The sequence below is a fragment of the Malurus melanocephalus genome, unplaced genomic scaffold (genome assembly GCF_030028575.1).
Source record: "Malurus melanocephalus ecotype Western Australia unplaced genomic scaffold, MMel_1.1 scaffold_163, whole genome shotgun sequence".
NCBI classification, from domain to species: domain Eukaryota; kingdom Metazoa; phylum Chordata; class Aves; order Passeriformes; family Maluridae; genus Malurus; species Malurus melanocephalus.
Window position 1 is genome coordinate 1,388,347 of NW_026623395.1, and position 17,779 is coordinate 1,406,125.

Here is a 17,779-nt window from a genome sequence, read left to right on the forward strand (position 1 = left end):
TTTTTCCTTCAGTTTAAGAGTACTGCTAGTGTGGAGCCCAGAGTCTGGGAATTCCTATTTTACAAACCTCTATCTGTGCAATTGAGATGGCTGTGAAGGGTGAAAATAGAAAAAGTTATGCAAGTCATTCAAATAAGAAGTGTCAAAAGTGCTATAAAACAGAGGACTATTGTGTGCATTTGGCAGTTGTCTTATGGAAGATGGTTATAAATGTTTGTTGTGTTTATGCCTGTGTTTACACAGAAAATGGACAAGGGGGGAMTCTTTCTTTGACAAGCTGACTTTTCACATTTAATTAGAATTAATAGATCTCTGATAGTGAGAGAAGCTGTAGATACCTGCAGAATTTTTGTGTGTGTGTATACATATATATATGAAGTAATCTAGCAATTTGTAGTAAGTAGTGTCACCAAAATAATCTTTTAATTGGAAACAGGTGTAGCATTTTTTGGTGAAGTGTGGATTCTCTATTAATTTCCAATTAAAAAAATCCTCTTGACTTTAGACTTAAGAATGTAATTGATGTTCAATTTTTGTCCTTAGATCTGGGAAAAATTCCACACCAGGAGAGCAAGGAATGCTTTTCAAGTTAGCTGTAAGAGGCAACTTTTTTAGTTGAGAATTTTAACTAAAGCCCTCGGGGATGAGGTGGGGAAGATGGCAAAAGGAGAAATATTTTAATACACCAAGTGGAGACACTTGGATACTCTAGAAAAACATGGGATAGATAGGTGAGATATGTAAATGTGTATGACAGATGCCACCAGTGTGGAATGTTTGTGCGTTCACACACAAACTCACTTTGGTTATTTTTTGGCTATTCAATATCCTGGATTTCCCTAATTCTTAGTTTATTTTTAATTTGTTCTCACTGGATGTTCTCTGTGTGTGTAAAATGCATTAATGGGTTAATAGAGTGTTAACATTATTTATGGTAAGGTTAGCCTGGGGTAGACACAGTAGTGGAGAATTTGAAGCTACATGAAACATCTATTCAGGAATAATTTGGTTCGCAGATTCTTGCCCACATATGCTTGGGGGAGGAAGAGAAGGAAGTTCTTTCTTCAGGTTTGTACTCCCTCTTCCCTCAGTTACTGATGTGCATTCTTCCTGCCAGCGACTTCAGTGCCTTTTAGCCTTGCAAACATTTGATTTGTTATTCAGAACAGTAAGCCTGCTAAGTGGAGGRACAGGAATAGTACAGAGGAAGGAGCCCTCATGGATCAGCCTCTGTTGGAATAGAAATGTTCTTAGTTTGACATGAGCATATAAATTACAAGTTCATAGGGTCAATCCAAATATAATGTAGAATTTAGTCCACCCTCACCTCCTGTGTGTTTGAAGTACATAAGAACATTAATAAATTGTTTTTATAGCAGAAGATCTGTGCAGTGATCTGCAAACTGACAAAATACTCCATCTTTTCTTAGATGTACTTACAAATCAATGGGATGGAAGTGTCAAAGGCATGTTTTTGAGAAGCAGGTTCTTTAATACCTCTTCACACACTGACATTATTAAAAAAAATTGTGTTAAAGAAGTTGTGAGAAATCCCTTGACTTCTGTGTTTAACATCTTTATAAATATACTCTGAGATTTATTGCCAATCGGTAGAATTTTCACAGTGAAAGACATCTGCAAATGCCTACACAACTGTAAGTATAAAAACTTCTGATCTTCTTTAGACTTTGGAATGCACACTGATATTTTTTTTCAAGATCRTCTTGTCCAAATGTTAACAAAAGCAGTAATTCAGTATTTGTTCCTAAACTGCAGAAGTTATAATGGGTGGTTGATTACAGGTAATTCCAGCTTCAGAATTTTCACATTTTAGACTATTTGGATGTGAAAAGCTGTTCTTGCTCCAAATAAGTAATTGGACTAGATAACAGAAGTATAATGCTGTCTTCTTACAAATGAGAATTGTAAGAATTGTAATTGCATGGAGAATCCTAGGAGATTCCTGGCAAACCTGAGATTGGACTGTTAAATCCCATACATCCCATTCAAAATCATAAACTTTTACTATCTGACAATCAYTAGTTTTGTAGGATCTCAGTCTTCCAAAATTCTGGCCAAAAAAAAAGGAGGAGGGAGCAAATCTGTGTTGTTAAAACCAAATTTTGTTGAAACATTTACTTCTACTGTCTGGGAAAATTGCTCTTAGAAGATATCACAGTATGGGGGAAAAAACTCCAACATTTTTTCACTAGTTGGAGTCGGTTCATTACATTTTTGTGATGAGCTGTATAATCAACACTTGGGCATGGCATTTCTGGCTAAGTATGTTTGTCGTTTTTTCTGCCGTTCTGTTACTGATTTGTWATWTTTCCTGTAATATGATTTTATTATGTATGAATTACTTATTAAACTTAAGGTTAAAATGTGTCCTACAAGCTTGCAGCTATTCCGTCTCGTGTAGGTTTGACTGCTCTCTTAAAAGGTAAAAGAGAGTGGATGAGTTTGCGAGACTTGGAGGGATATTGATCGGGGAAGCTGCTTGCAGTCAGAAGACTGAGCTAAGATGGAGCGTGTGATGAGACAGATAAAGGCTGGGTTAGGAAAGTGATTACGACTGGGGACCTGCTAATCACTGACCTCTGTAGGGATCCTGTAGTTTATCACTAATCTCACTTGCACTTGGCATTTTCCTGTGCTGCTGCTTCATTGTTCATAGCTGAGTGAGTAATTTGGCTTGGGATGAACGGGAGGAGGGTGCTGCAAGTCCAGCAGCTGCACTTGTTGGCACTGGCTTGTTAAACATCCTTAGTGCAGCCAGCAGCATGCTTGGCACGCATCAGCCAATAATACTTAAACATTGTCATGAAGAGAATAGAAGATCATTTGTTTTAAGCTATTTCTTCAAATCGTGTTGCTTCAGATTTCTGTTTCATTTCCAGGAGTTCTGTTCTCGAATATCATAAGGAAAAACTGTTGTTGTGTATTTATATGTATTCACAATATATACATGCATGCATTACAGATCTCTAAAATGSTACAGAGAAGATCCTAAAACTGTGACAACCCTCTTAATGAGTAGGCTATATGGCAGTAGAAAAGGAAGAGATTATTCCTCTGTTGCAGTGGGAAATGCATGGATATATAGTACAAATTTTTATGGCTGCATGAGTCGGTCAGTCTTGCCTCAGAGAAGGCAACACACCAAGTCCTAGGAGCAGGGCTGCATTTGTATTTTAATCAAACATAATTATTTTTTTCACTCTATTGAATAATTGCTGAATAAGAATTTTTAATGCAAATAAAATTCTGAGAGATAAAGAGTGGACTTGTAAGAATAAAGGATGGACCTGCAAAAACTTATTCTATAAAACTTGGTGTACTTTCTACTTAATGGTAATTTGGCAATATTGATTAATAGAAAAATGTCTACTTTGTTGAAGGTTTTTCTTGCATCTTTTGTATGTGCCTGCCAGTGTAGCTTGTGCAGCATATTCCTTSTTACATTAGATCTGCATATGAAAAAATTATTTGAATGTATTCATTCCGTGGGTAACAAAGACACACACTTTGCTAGATGTGGAAGGGGAGAAAGCAGTATAAAATTGATTTCTAGCTGAATTACCAACACCAGTTTAGTAACTTTRAAAGAAAAAATAAATTCTCAAAGTTGTCAACAATGTTTTGTTATAAACTGACTTCTGAGTAGGCTATCTGTAGGGACAGATTAAAAGTGTTATCCGTGATGAAATGATGTTTAAGAATTGTAAAAACTGCTCCAGTATTCACTTAAAGCGGATTCTCTGTGCAAGTAGGGCAGACATATTTCATGTCTGACAAACAGAGCAGCTGCCAGCTGTGGTCACTATAGCATTCATACTGGATGATAAACATTGCTTCATTAAAAGATGCTGTTGCTTTCCATATTGCCAAGCAAACAAATTCTTAGCAATGCACAGAAAKATTTCCAGTCTGTAAAGGGTTAATTCTGTGGGAATTGAAATAATTTTTTGAGAGTTCTGTCATCTTCTCATAAGCCAAGCATTATCTAGAAGCAGTGGGAAAAGGCTGTTTTATACTGGCAGGCATTTATAGCACATTCACTGAAGTAGTCCTCAACTGAGTTAATGTAATGCTGTTTTCAGCTCGCTATCACTTTGCATCTTGCTGTTTCAGTTCGTTCTGTGTTAAGTGTATTTAAGCTGCACAGCTGTTATACATATAGATGTATTGTGGAAGACAATTGCTCGTGTGGTATTCAATAACTATATTAAGTTGTGAGCATATCACATTTAGACAAGTGATTGCAAGGGAAAAAAGTTATTTACTAAATGCCTATTAATGTTTGAATCAATAGAGAATGTGTCAAGGTTTAAAATTTACACAGTTGGGAAATATTAGTGGTTCAAAATGCCTAGTGGGATTTTCTTGGTTGGGTTTCTTTTAACTCCATAGTCCCTGAACTTCAAGCCTCTTACGTGGTGACTAGGTCCTTGAAGCTTTTCCTGATAAAAACACATGAAACTTCAATAAAACCCCCAAAGCCCAAGAAAACACATTAATTCCRGGTTATTAAAAGATTCAAATGCTTTGTGACTTGACCTGTGCATATGTAAAATTTTCACATATAATCAGCTCAATTGTTTTTAAATGTCTATTGCTTTATTCCAAATGTGGTTGGAATGCACAACTCTGGTATGTAGAGCTACAGTGTGTAATCTGAAGAAAGGTTTACCATGATGCTACTTGGTAAGCACTGCATAGGTTTTGCTTCTAAAATGACAGCATCTAACTTTCTTGTTGCATAAATAAAATCAGATCAGAAGGGGAAATAAAACTTCATTTCAGCATCTGTTTTACCTTCCCAGCTGGCACATCAGCACACTACCTTACATCCATCTCTACACAAACCTGTACAAATGGAAGTGTTCAATTAGGTGTTTGTCATTTATAGTGGTAACCTTTTTGCAGAGTTCTCTCCTGATTAATATCAGGTGCCATARTGAGTTTCCTTATGTCCCCTAAATGCTGAGTGTTAGAGTTTCTGAATTTCCAGCTGTAATGCAAAAGTCTATTGCTGTCTGTGCAGTGGGCACTGACTGAGACAAGACCTGAGAGAGGGCCCAGGACCTGAGAGACTCCAYTGCAAATCTTGTGGGATAAACCTGCAAGTCATTTCCAGGTCTGCTTTGGCTCTCAGTCTCATGTTTTTAAAGTTTGTGTTCTTGTAAGCACTGGAMCTGCAGTAAGTGTGGGCTTTACTGTAGCTTCTACATTTTATGCTCTTCTGTCAATTTGTAGAGAGCATGAATAAATAAGAAAGTTTTTTCATAAGCTAAAACCCATCTTTTCAAATTTGACATTACCCACCTTTCAAGTACTTGTGAAGTATTGCTAAGTATTTTCTCTTCCTGTTGGTAAGTAAGCATTACCTGTGGCGTTCACCTCGAATGTCACCACAGTTCGAGAGAGCACCAGGACCAGGGCTTGAATGTGGGCTCCATGCATGTCACTGTAGTGTGTGCCTGGTAGTTTTTGGTGTTTAAAAAATGTACTTTTAACATTGTGACACCATGGCAAGTTGGAGAGTCCTAAGTGCTTGTACTYGGAATGTGTTTGGGAGACTCTATGAAAGGCACCCTCTCATAGTTGATCCTGGGTTCTTTTCCAAACCCTTCATTGAAAAGCAGACCATTTGAACACATGTTAAATGTTAGTTTGCTCCAGCTAATTTTTGATAAATATTTAGGGAGTGCAGCATCAGGAAGTCTTGACTTTCCCAATCACTTCCTGGAACCAAATTTACTATAGACTGGGCTGTTCTAGTAATCTTTTCTCCTTTAGTATGATCCTGCCATATTTTAAAAATTATAACATTTAAAAACCATGATTTTGTGCATTCTTATCTAACATTTTCTTGCCTTACAAACCGTAATTTAAATCATAATTTTTCTAGCCTCTATAATTGACTCATATACAAATATTTGTTTTAAAGCCTGCCTGGAATACTGCATGCTTCAGTCAAAGTTATTTATCATATGATATGAGATTCTCATTTTCTGGAAAGAAAATGCTGAGTCTGGTTTAATATGAACAGCATGATTCATCCTACTACTTATAATTTTGCATGCTAGGTATTTTATTTGCTTGGTGCTTGATAGTTGTTAGAGGCAAATTGCTTCAGCAGAAAAATGTTAACTTTTTTCCTCCCTTTGTTTCAGCAGAGCTGCCATTTTTCAAGSAAACTATTGTTGACCGTACTGTTGGTAGTTATCATGATGCTAATCTTACAGAGATGTTGTTCCCAAGAGATTCAGACTTCCTCTTCCTCCCTGCTTACTCAAGATGCATTTTTAAAATGACCAAAAAGCATACTTTAGATTTTCCTCTTACGAAATTCTATTTAGRGATTTTTGGTAGTAAGAGAGAAAAATCAGAAAAAACAAAGGAAGTCCTATACTTGAAGTCCAATTGCAATAGCATGGAGCTATTTATCACTGAAACGGGAATGTGTAACAAAGGCTACTTTTTATTCTTCTTAGGGCACACGGTTTTTGGAGACAGCACACATTTTCAAATGGGTAGATTTGGTTAACTAATGCTTACCTTTGCATAAGACTGAGTGGTGTTCAAGGTGTTTGGAGTCYTCACTGTGTTGTAATTAGGGCAGGCACATGCACTTGGTCTTCTCTGTTACACACATACTTGATGAGTGTCTGATACTTGGCATTGTTCAGTGGGATTCTATTCAAGGTTTTTTTTCAAAGTGTTGATTGATAAACTTCTGAGCTCTACTGGAGAAATTGCACAYTGAGCTTTAATATCCAGCGTGCCACTTTGGTGGCCTACCTAACAAATACAGCACTAAGTGGTTTTCCTGGAAGTGGCAAACTCATTGCTGATGTCTCGTGACCTCAGACAGCAGCCAAAGAGCAAACCAAATCAGCAGGCAGCCACTCTGCAGGGCCGTGCTCTGTGTGTGCTGCCTACAGGCAGAGATTGCATAGATGGCAGAACAGTCTAGATTGCTTGAGTTTTGTACCTGCTGATCTGTACATTAAACAAAAAGACTTTTAAGTATTTAGGGGTGAGTGGCAAGAGCTGAATGAATCAGCCATGGTTTAAGGTTGATGTGAGCTTTACTGTTCTGAATAAAGTTTTTGTTTGCTTTTCACGTGGTTTTATTTTGCTGCTCAGTATATTCATTGTCTAAGATGGATACCAGCCAAATGYTAGTTTCATGTAGGAAGGAGAAATGTCCAAAAGTGTYTCTACCTTTGCTTGTTGGTAATGGMAATGAAAATGGACCTTTGCCTTCTGTATTTACACATTCTGAATAGGAATATTTTATAGTATCTGACTGGTTACAAAAGGCATTTAGTTAGGTAAATATGCCATCTATTACTGTAGTGCTGTTTGAGTATGTTAAACACAGATGTATAAAAGTCTGATTTTATTCATGCAATATAATGTTTGTAAATTTACTATGATGCTAATTGATTTTCTGGATTGCTTGTATAAGGACAACTGATGTTGKTATTAGGGGATTGTAAAAATAACCAAATTTTAAATTAATTTATTTTGTAGGAAAAACCTCCGATAGAGGTCCATTTCCGCTGTATGGTAGAGATACGGGCTTACCAAGCTGTCAAGTAAGTACAGAGTTTCTTYATTTTAGAATGATGATTTCCTTCATGTTATTTCTAATGAGCCARACTAAGAATACTTTGATCATTGTTTAGAAGTCTGTTTTGAATGTACAGGAAGTTTGACTGTTTAAAAAGTATAATTAGCATGTGATTACATTCAGTGTCTGTTGATAAAATTTAAATRATATGTTTATAATTCTAAGAAATTAATTTATGTTTATTTTCTCAAGGAAGAATCGTTTTTCATTTTTACTGTAGGTTGAATATTTCCTTTGAAATGATATTTTTGGGAGTGTCTTTCTTCTGGAGGATAAAGTTTAGCATATGAGTTTGATGTCTTGGTCTTTAGTCTTTTAACTGGTAGGTTGGGAAGTGTGAATGGGCAGCACCATGTGGCAGTGCCTCCCCTGTTAGGAAAGGATCATTCTTCACAGCCTTTGCTACTTCTCTGCAACGCACATGTGGCAAACAAAGACCTGTTTGTAGCTGTATGGGTGAGCTTTCAGTAACGTTCTCCCAAAAAGCAGTGTRCCTCCTTACCTTAGAGTTATGGCCTTTACATTATTGCCAGTCTAGACACTAAAACATTGTATTAATGTTGYTACTAATGTTGAAATAACTCTCTGTGTACTCTATTTAAATATAATAACTTGACATTCGTTTTCAAGCAAATTAATTTCCACGTTATTCTTTCATGAAGTTGATGTTTTGTATTGGAAAATGGGTTTATGTGAACTTTGTGTAAAATTCCATTTGGCTTTGCAGTAATGTGTGTGATTTCTGTTGTTTGGTTTCTCAATGAAGAAAATCTTTTTCTCTCTATACATTTAGGATTATTTCTGTCTAGTACCATTTAATATTAATTTTTTATCTATAGCTATTTTAAGCCCAGAATGTTACACATATTTGCTTCTACTAACATCCCTTTTTGTTCTGTTTATGCCTTTGATAAGCTTCCTGCTATTTAATCTCCCTCAGTTTCTTTTTGCTTAAAATTTTTAATAGGTAAAGAAAATGTTACTGCTTTGGTTTTATATTCAGGATAATAAAAAATGGACATAGAGTTAACTTTCAACTACATTTTAATTCCATTTAATTCATGTGATAGTTACAATTTGTACTTTGTTTTGGTCTTTGCCAAGCAAATATGACAACATTTGAATTAATTTAACTTGGAATGTGGTGGGATTTCTAAAGCTTTTTGAGTTTTTTGAATGTTTTTTGTAAATGCATGGTAGTGCTTGAAATACAGTTCTTACTGCAGCTACAGTGTTTGAAATCTGTCATACAGAAGGTCAAAAGTGATCATTAGAGGTCATTACAATCCAAATGAAGAACTGGCTGTATTGTCCCTGACAGAGGCTTCATGTGGTCAGTTCTCAAAAAAGTCCAGAGATGGAAGAGCCTGCATGGGTCTTTGTTTTCAACTACTGGGTTTTGTTTTCAACTACTTAAGTGTAATTACTCTTAAAAAGTTTCCCTGATGCCTTATCTAAACATCACTGTCATTAAAGTAGTTAATTCTTGTCTGACAGTGGACATGGAGAAGAATCTGTTCTTTTTTCAAGAGGCTGGAAAAACCATTAGATGATTAAGATGTAAAGGAGTCCTTAGAAAAGATAAGCCATAACTGGAGTTAATTTTTACGTGGTTGTGTATAATGCAGGTATATTTTAACAGTGGATATGTACCAGGATCTGAGACTGAAATATTAGTAGAAAAGCTTATGCTCYGCTCTGAATGTTCTCCAGTAAGTTCACAACCCTAGGGAATTCCAATGTTTTAAATGAGGTTTAGTACCTTACCCAGGGCCTTACCATTGTGGCAAAAATAAATTCCCTGGATCTTTCTGACAATACTGTGATTTTTTTGCTATGTGGTATTTGCCTTTTTTCCTAAGAAATATCCAGTCTCTGATACATAATTGAATTGTGGTGATCTAAAATTTCCGAATATCATTTTATGGTAATGCTGGCTAGCTTGTTATTCCTCTGTGTTTTTCAGTTTACAGATTCCTTATACAAGAATGTATTTATTTTTTTGACAAGTTGCTTCTGCCATTTCTAAATTTGACAGTGCRGTTTTGAATTCCAGGCTTCCACTGCATTTGTAGACCCTTATGGGTTATTTTCTTTGTGAATTTAGTAAACGTAGCCTTCATTTTTCATCCAAGTCACTAATTAAGAGGTGGAATGATGCCCAAAACAGACGCCTGCAAAGTCTCAGTTAATGCATTCACCCACTGTTGATCATAAACTCTTAGCTGTTTTTCAGTCAGTTTTGCTCTGTGTTCAGCACTAGTTCTAGTTGTCCTTGGTTCACCTGTGAAATGTGGAAGTGGTAAAAGCCTTGTAAAAACCTCTCTTATGCAATCTGAGAAAGAAATTAATTTTATCTAGTATATTCCAGATTAATCAGTATCGCTTCTTCATTATCCTCTGACATTTGCAGTCTATTTCTTCCAGCATTYTTCAAAAGAAAAGAAGGAAATTTAGGTTGTTGAGGAATTACAAGCCACTGCTTTTATTCCACTCTGAAACCAACCAACCCCATTCTTTTCTAGTCTCTGCTCTGAACCATGAGTTCTTTAAGGACAGTGGCTAAGATTTCTGAGATAGTAAAATGGCAAGAGCCAGTCAGTCTCCTGAGTATTTTATTGGGTACAGATGAATTGAAAATACCTAACCTCTCCAAAAACTCTCAAATCCATCCTTCTCCTACCTCCTTTCCTTATGTTACTGGTGTGAAGGGTATTAATAAACTGGTATGGTTATGTGAGGAGTTTTAATTTTTCCTTTCTGTTGAGTTTACAGAAGGCTGRAATGAAAATTTTCAAGACCACTGTAAACTGCAATGTTTCAGACTCTTATTATCATTCTCACTTTTACTGAAAATAATCTAAGCAGTGATTTGTAGGGTCTGTTTGCTACCTACAGGCTTTATATTTAGACTGTAGGAGTTGAGGTGTGATTGATTTTCAATGTAGCTTTAGAACCTGAGCRTCTTAGGTAATGGAATCTGATTCAGCTGTAACAGTTAGTCACAAGAACATAAATACAGCTAATTTACGAATATTTTACCGACAAGAAGTGCAGGTTTTCAGTTTTTCTTTCCATTCAAGTGTTTTAAGCAAGCCAAAAAGGAGTATCCAAAAGCATATTGATTCTCAGTGGATGGGTAAAATGACACATTGAGGCTTATGCTGAGCTGATACAGATGAATGTCAAAATTTTTTACCTGGAGGAAGAATTGACAGCTTTTAAAAGAAATACTAAAAACTATATTGCTCTCAGAATGAAATTCAATGCTACAYGACTTGACACAAAGTTTCTTTTCATATCTTTGAATTGGAGGAAGGGTGGTGGTTTGTGATTTTTGTGTGGGACTCCGCCATTTCTGTTGGCCATGTAATTGCAGTTTTAGGAAGGGCATCTTTTCAGAAATTATAATCAGGCAAAGGTTAAATCTTCAGAAAGCTTCTTGCAATAAAAAGGTTTTTCTTCCCATTTGTGTGATGTAGTACTTAAAACAGTAGCATATGCAAAAGAAACGAGATTAGACTTCAGATATTGAATTCACAACTCCCATTTCGATATAATGAAAAAGGTCCCCAGCTGTCACTGCACATTGGTTTGACAGGTCTGAGCTCAAAGAAAGCCAGGGCTCTGCTCTATTTTTAAAGTGAAATTGAGATAAATGTGCAGAACATGTGTAGCTGTTAGACTAATTCTTCTAATTGTTTGTGTGGGTCTTCCCAGAAGGTAACTTTATCCCCAGGAGCCCGTGAGTGCCCTGGATAATTGGTGGGGGATGCTCCTTTAGCCTAACAGSGCCTGTTCCCGTGTGCCTGGCACCATCTCTCCCCACTGGCATCACTAGGCTCAAGATAGTAAATTGTTGGTGACTATCCCCTTAATGTTCTATTTTCACTCTGAACGATTATGCATGAAAAATAGTCATGATGGATTTTTTGACTTGTGGAGATAATACATTTATCCTCCCTCCATAATAATTTGAGGCCTGCACGCTACCCTGTGTATGGGAAAGGAGGCAGAATCGAGTGCTGAGTGTAATAGATGCTGGGCAGGAACTAAAGAGGCATTTGCCACTTCTGGTTTGAAATGTAGCCTTTCTATAGAGCTGTATCTGAATTTATTTTTCTTACTCATTATTCTCTGTGTTCTGCATGATGATGGGACACTTCAGAAGTTATAAAACGCAACTAGAACAAACGGCTGCTGATAAAAGTGTAGAATACATGAATGCTGGGAGGAGCTACAGATTGAATTTACTAAACACATTTCACTTAGACTATGTACAATCATACATATATACAATACTGTATAAAATATGCACTTTCTGTAGTACATGATATATGTACATATTGCATGGAATATGTGGTACTACACAGCGTGTGGACAATCTCTATGATACTGTGTACACTACGTGTATTTTATTTAGTGACAAGTGGATTTTTTTACTCATTTCTGCTGCTATTATTTTGTATTTATTGATAATAATAAGGCAGCTTTTTTTTGGGTAAAAAAAAAATCCAATAGAAAGCTAGTCCATCAATATTTCCAGTGATATCGCTACCCTGTTTCCCTTCAATAGCCATCAGCTCTGCTGTTGCCATGAAGCTAATGTGAAGTGACTCATTTAACATCAATTGTTGCATCATTGCAGCATGATGTAAGGCACATCAAGCTTTATTAAATTAGCCTGAATTTTACAGTATGATAGTAACATTGTATGCACATTAGCACCACCCTTAGTGCTCCTTCTGGGAATATACTTCAAGTAAACATATTAAGATATAATTTCAGACAACTTTTCAGAATTTACCAATTTCTCCTTTCTTTGCAATTTAACATGGAACATTAAAGGTTTGCATCTTGTTGTCTGCAAATTTAGCTATTTATCAAAGAATAAAATGGCAGCATGTTAGACTGTATTTGTTAGCTGTTACATCCTTAACAGGCTAAAAAGTTGTTTTTATTTTCTGTGCAAAAAAAAAGCTCTTTCTTAACAAACACTGTAAGAACTTTTGAAATAAACCCAAAAAATGCCTTTAGCACCAATTTCTTGGGCAATTTAACAGATGATCACTTCAACAAAAGAAATGTCTGCAAGTGTGTGTTACTTTGTCTTTGCATAGTCAGTAATTTGCCTCTTTAAAGTTAGAGAGAGACTTTAAAGCAGTTTGAGCAAAATGCAAACCTAAAGAACAATCCTGCAGTGTTGGGGCAAGTAGTATCAGAGAGCACGCTCTCTAGCAGCTAAGGAGGTGTAACAAGGGTACAACTCCAGAAATTTGAGCCATCTCAGGAGAACATAAAATCTCATTTGTATTGTGCATAAGCAAAAATGGCTACTTTTTTATTACTGTCAGGGTGGTGAGCATTATAGATACCAGTTGAATGCATAGAGAAAAAATAATAGAAGAAAATAGCATCAGCTTAAAAGYATTTTTAATGTGTTCTGAAATTATATAATTGTAAGATGTATTTGGTGTAATGGAGAAAATTAATTGATTTTAATTTTTTTAGTAAAATCACATAACATTACACAACTGTAAAAATAAGCATACAGACAGARATGTGAATGTTAGGAGGTAAGAATGTCTAAAACCTATGTGGGAAGCAGAAATGAGGTTTAGTGACAAAAATGACCAAGTAGAGAAGAMTATGAAAAATTTAGTTGGAAATACAAGTTTAGTGAGAACAAAAAACTCAGAAGTGACAACAGTGAGAGAAATGAGCAATTGTGAATAGTGGGGTAGAGCAGTGTTTAAGTGGCACCTGACAGCTGAAATGTTACTTAAAACATAAGAATTGAAATAGGAAAGGGTATTTGTAGCACATGGAATTTTCCAAGGTGGTTGTTGGTGTGATGGGTACCAAGGCACCCAGACAAGTCCTCGTCAGGCTGCAGGGGCTGCACTCGCTCCTAGAAGGCTTTGCCAGGGTTTCTGCTAAACAGCATCTATTAAACAATAAGAAAACTCTTCCTTCTMACTGCTGGTGTATGTTTAAGGATGCTTTTGATGGATCTTTCCAACGAGGCAGAAAATTTCATCATTTTTCRGACCTTTCTGATGAGTGGGGCCTTAGAATACAAGCAGTGACACCAGYTGCTTTTCTTCCTCCCTCACATAGTTTTGGAAACAGCATAGAGAACATGATGTGTCCTTAAAGCCAGGTAATACTGAGTTATGGAAGTATAAAAAAATTTGAGGCTTGTACATGTGTGGGGTTTTTAATACCAATATAACTTTAAAGCTGAAAACCTGATTTTATTTTGTAAATTTTCTCGTTTTAATCTCCTCTTCTCTAACACTTTTGATATCAGGTGTCTCCCTGAAGCAGATTTTTACAGCTGAGCTGAAGGAAAGGCTGACACAATGTTAACTGAAGCAGTGACTCTGGATTCTGCCAGCTGATACCATCTTGAAGGATTGGGAGGGGGAGAGGGATATATAGTTTAAGGGCAGATGGAATGCCTGAACTTTATTTTGCTTCATTTTACTTCTCAAGCAGAATCAAACAATATTAACTTTCTGTTCATCATGATTTATTTAGAAGTGAATTACTTATTGTGCTGTTGGGAAAATATCTCCTGTCTCTCGCAAGATAAGGAGTCTGCAGAACCTTTTCAGAAAGTAAAAAAGTATAGAACACAGGCTAGATTTCTTTTCCAGAGCTGGAGGTGACCACCTGAAGTTAATCAGGGAAGACATTCCCCCTGGAATGAAGTGGGTAGCAGGTGTTAGGAATTTGTTATAGTTGGAGGAGGGATGCTATTTATAAAGGGGGAGCAGTTCTGCAAGGAATCATTTTCAATGCCTACCCAGACAAACTGTTTCTTGTCTTTGCCCTTCTCTTTCTCTCACTATTTAGGCTTGACAAATTTTCTCGCCACCTTTATTTTTTGTTTGTGTTTGATTGTATTTAAGGTTATGAACACTCTGTAAATTAATACATATACTATCTTGCACATTGCTATGTAAGGAAGTAAAAATAATGTTACACTGTGGTGTGCAGATCAAACTTCTTTGGTGAATTACTATTTCCATTGAGCTAATCTGATGGTCTCAGAGCTGCGTCCTTCTCAATTACAAATATATGGTGTTAGTGGAGGATGGGGAAAGTATTTGCTCAGCTCTGCACTCCCAGCCATGCCTGTCTGTCTGAATGTGCTGGATTGCCCTTTGGATTTTCTCGAAGTGTGTATTCCTTTTGTCTGTAAATAGTGTATTAACCTTCCTTTTTTAATTAATAGGTAGATAAAGTCCCTTCCCAAACTTCCCATTGGCACAAATAACTGGTGTCAAGAAGAACAGGGGCCCTCAGTGGGGTTGGGGAAGGGGACTGGGGTGGCATAGACCACCTGTAACCGAGCACTCAGTGCCTGGGATGGCTGGGAGAGGTTCGAGCTTGGGCAGTCACTCAGCCATGGAAAGAAGCACAAGATTTGTCATTTACGTTCCTCCTTCATGGAACTAAACCAACTTGTATTGGTTTCAGCTGTGCTGTGCAGTGCTTTTCAAGATGKGAGTGCTCCTGATGGCACAGGTTTCTAAAGAGCAGGGAGGGAAGGATGACATTTATTTGGGAGAGGGGATTGTAGCCTAAGATATTTCCTGGCTGTTTCCTGGCACCTTAGTAATGAACTGGCTCTCCCTTGATCATATGGGTGAAAACATATGGGTTCTCCATGCTAAGTCCTAACAACAATCTGGTTGCTATATAAATGTACCTTCATCATATTAATAATTTTCTGACTTGGTTCTTAGAGCAAGAGAGACTTTTCTCTTGGTTGTGTGGGAGAGATGTACAACTTCCATACTAAATGCATGAAAAGATCTACTCATGATCTGAAATATTAAAAAAAAATTGCTGAAGATGCAAAGGGAGGAACAGATGTGAAGATAGTTTGAGCTTTATAATATCCTTTAGAATCTGACTTCTGTAAATAAGACTCAGCATAAAATGTTTTATTATAATATTGACTCCTCATGCTAGTATCTTGTAATCATAAAGAAATAAGGAGGCTGGTACCATAAAATTTTAAAAAATAGATGAATAACCTCTCAGCAGCTTCTCTTCTAAAATTCTGGAGTTCTCCAGAAAGCTGCTTTTGTATAATCGCAGTAAGGAAGCTGTTCAAATTACTGTTTTCATAATGTAGTGAAAAGATTCAAAGGCAAAAGAWGGGGTGCCTGACCTGTAATCACAATGCTTAGTAATGCCTTGCTAGAATTCAGTCAGCAACGCAAAAATACCTTGCCTGGGGGGATGAACGAAGACAAGTTGAGCCAGCATAACCTCTGGGATTGGACACCAACATCAGCAGGGTGCTGCTTTAGAAGCATAAAACTGAATTTGTAGTCTTGCCAATATGCAGCATCAGTGCAGGGAAGCCAACACTGCAAAAGAGAAGGAAGGGACTCTTCAAAATATTTCTATTAATCAGAGGCTTTAAGACCATTTACATGTAGAAAGAATACAAAATGTTTCCTTCCCTTTGCATTTAATCTTTGCTCTTCTCACTAAGAAAACCTCCCATATATGTAATTCTGAATATATGCCTTTCTTCTCTCTCCTCTGTCCCTGTGCTCAGTCCCGGTATATTTACACATGAACAGAATTTGCCACAGTTGCAGACTCTGCTTAGGCACACACATGAATAAACAGCTCGTGGTGATGCGGAAAAGCTTTGGTGTAAAAAGAGATATGGATAACTTGATCTTCATCAGTGTTAACATTAATTGGAAAGACAGTAAAGCTAAATGTTATCTTTTTATGATGTTGCATCACTTCAGTATTTAGTACCCTAGGTAGCTGGTTTTTAATCCAGTGAGCTAGATTAGCCTGATTACTGGCAGGATGCAGTTGATGGATGACTGTCATTATCTTCTCAAACCTGCATGATACTTTAGGTATAGGAGATGATAATTAAATTTTCAAGAGACTACACTGAGATTATAAGACCTAAGTATTTTTTTTTTAAATGAGGAATATGTTTGCAATTATCAACATGTTGTTAGAGGATCCTCTCCTGAGATGTTTTATTAGCAACCCCTGATTTCCTTTAAATTGATCAAGAAAAAAAAGCTCAAGTTATCATATAACACTTTAGATAYTGTTTTGATTTTCTAATTCTGATATTTTCCTTCTCCTGAAACAGACCAAAAATGTATCTGATCAAATCTATTGGTAATGGCTTGAAGATGTACAGGTTAGCACAATATATTTAATGAAACCTTGTTTGAGACAAAACACTAGAGAGGATCATAATTAATGCCTCATTTTCTGCCAGTTGCTATTGATTACTCATTCAGAGTCCCTTTGTTCTCAAAATGGTAACACTGTATTTCACATTACTATTTGATGATATTCTCAGGATGAGATTCTTTAACAACATGCAGATAATTGCAAACATATCTCTAAAATTTAAATTTAAAATGAATTTACATCATATGACACTGTTTTTTTCCAAATTCAGCTCCTATTTTGGAGTGCATATTCATTACAGTTTCCAAAGATTGGAGACTTGAGTAAAGTGGAATTCTACATTCTATATCTTAGTTATATTTTTGGCTTAAACTGTGTGACGTGAACTCAAGTGAATGATCTTTTTGCAGCCCTAACCCCTGTACTGCACTATGATTTCAGAGCTATTATTTGTTAATGTTTTGGTGTTGTGCTGGTATTTCCTTTGGAAACACCATAACAAAATACACAACATTGCTGGGGGATTTTACAAGTTTACCAGAGTTTGACTTTTCTGTTTTGTTATGTTCTTTTAACTCGGCTTTTAAGCCCAGTTAATCTACAAGGCAAGACATGCAATACTGAGACACATTTTATCCATGCTCTAAGTCATCCAAATAGCTCACTGAGTAAAAAAGACATGCACATGAAACTTGTGCTCTATCCAGGGCAACATTTCAAGTTTACAGTAAGGCAAGGAATGCACTTGCCATCTGCTCTGTGTAATTCTGAGAAACAGAGAGATGCCAAGTGAGTTTCTCAGCGACTGTGGCAGGATAATGGAGGGATTTGATTGAGATGAATGTTGTTGTGTTACATTATTTTGTAAAAGTAAAGTACCCAAGCTCACCCTCTTTAACTAAATACTCGAGTACTTTTTTTTTTTTTTAACCTCTA

At 36.5% G+C, this 17,779-nt stretch overlaps 1 protein-coding gene across 8 annotated transcripts in view; it reads left to right on the plus strand.

Annotated features, from left to right (window-relative positions):
- The window catches only part of TCF12 (transcription factor 12), a 155,760-nt gene that overhangs the window by 80,462 nt on the left and 57,519 nt on the right, over positions 1–17,779 (plus strand). For all 8 annotated transcript variants that reach the window (XM_057372111.1, XM_057372108.1, XM_057372107.1 and 5 more), the window contains exon 7: positions 7,546–7,610. In XM_057372111.1, coding sequence (XP_057228094.1) covers positions 7,546–7,610 — 65 coding nt within the window. The remainder of the gene's footprint in view (positions 1–7,545; positions 7,611–17,779) is intronic.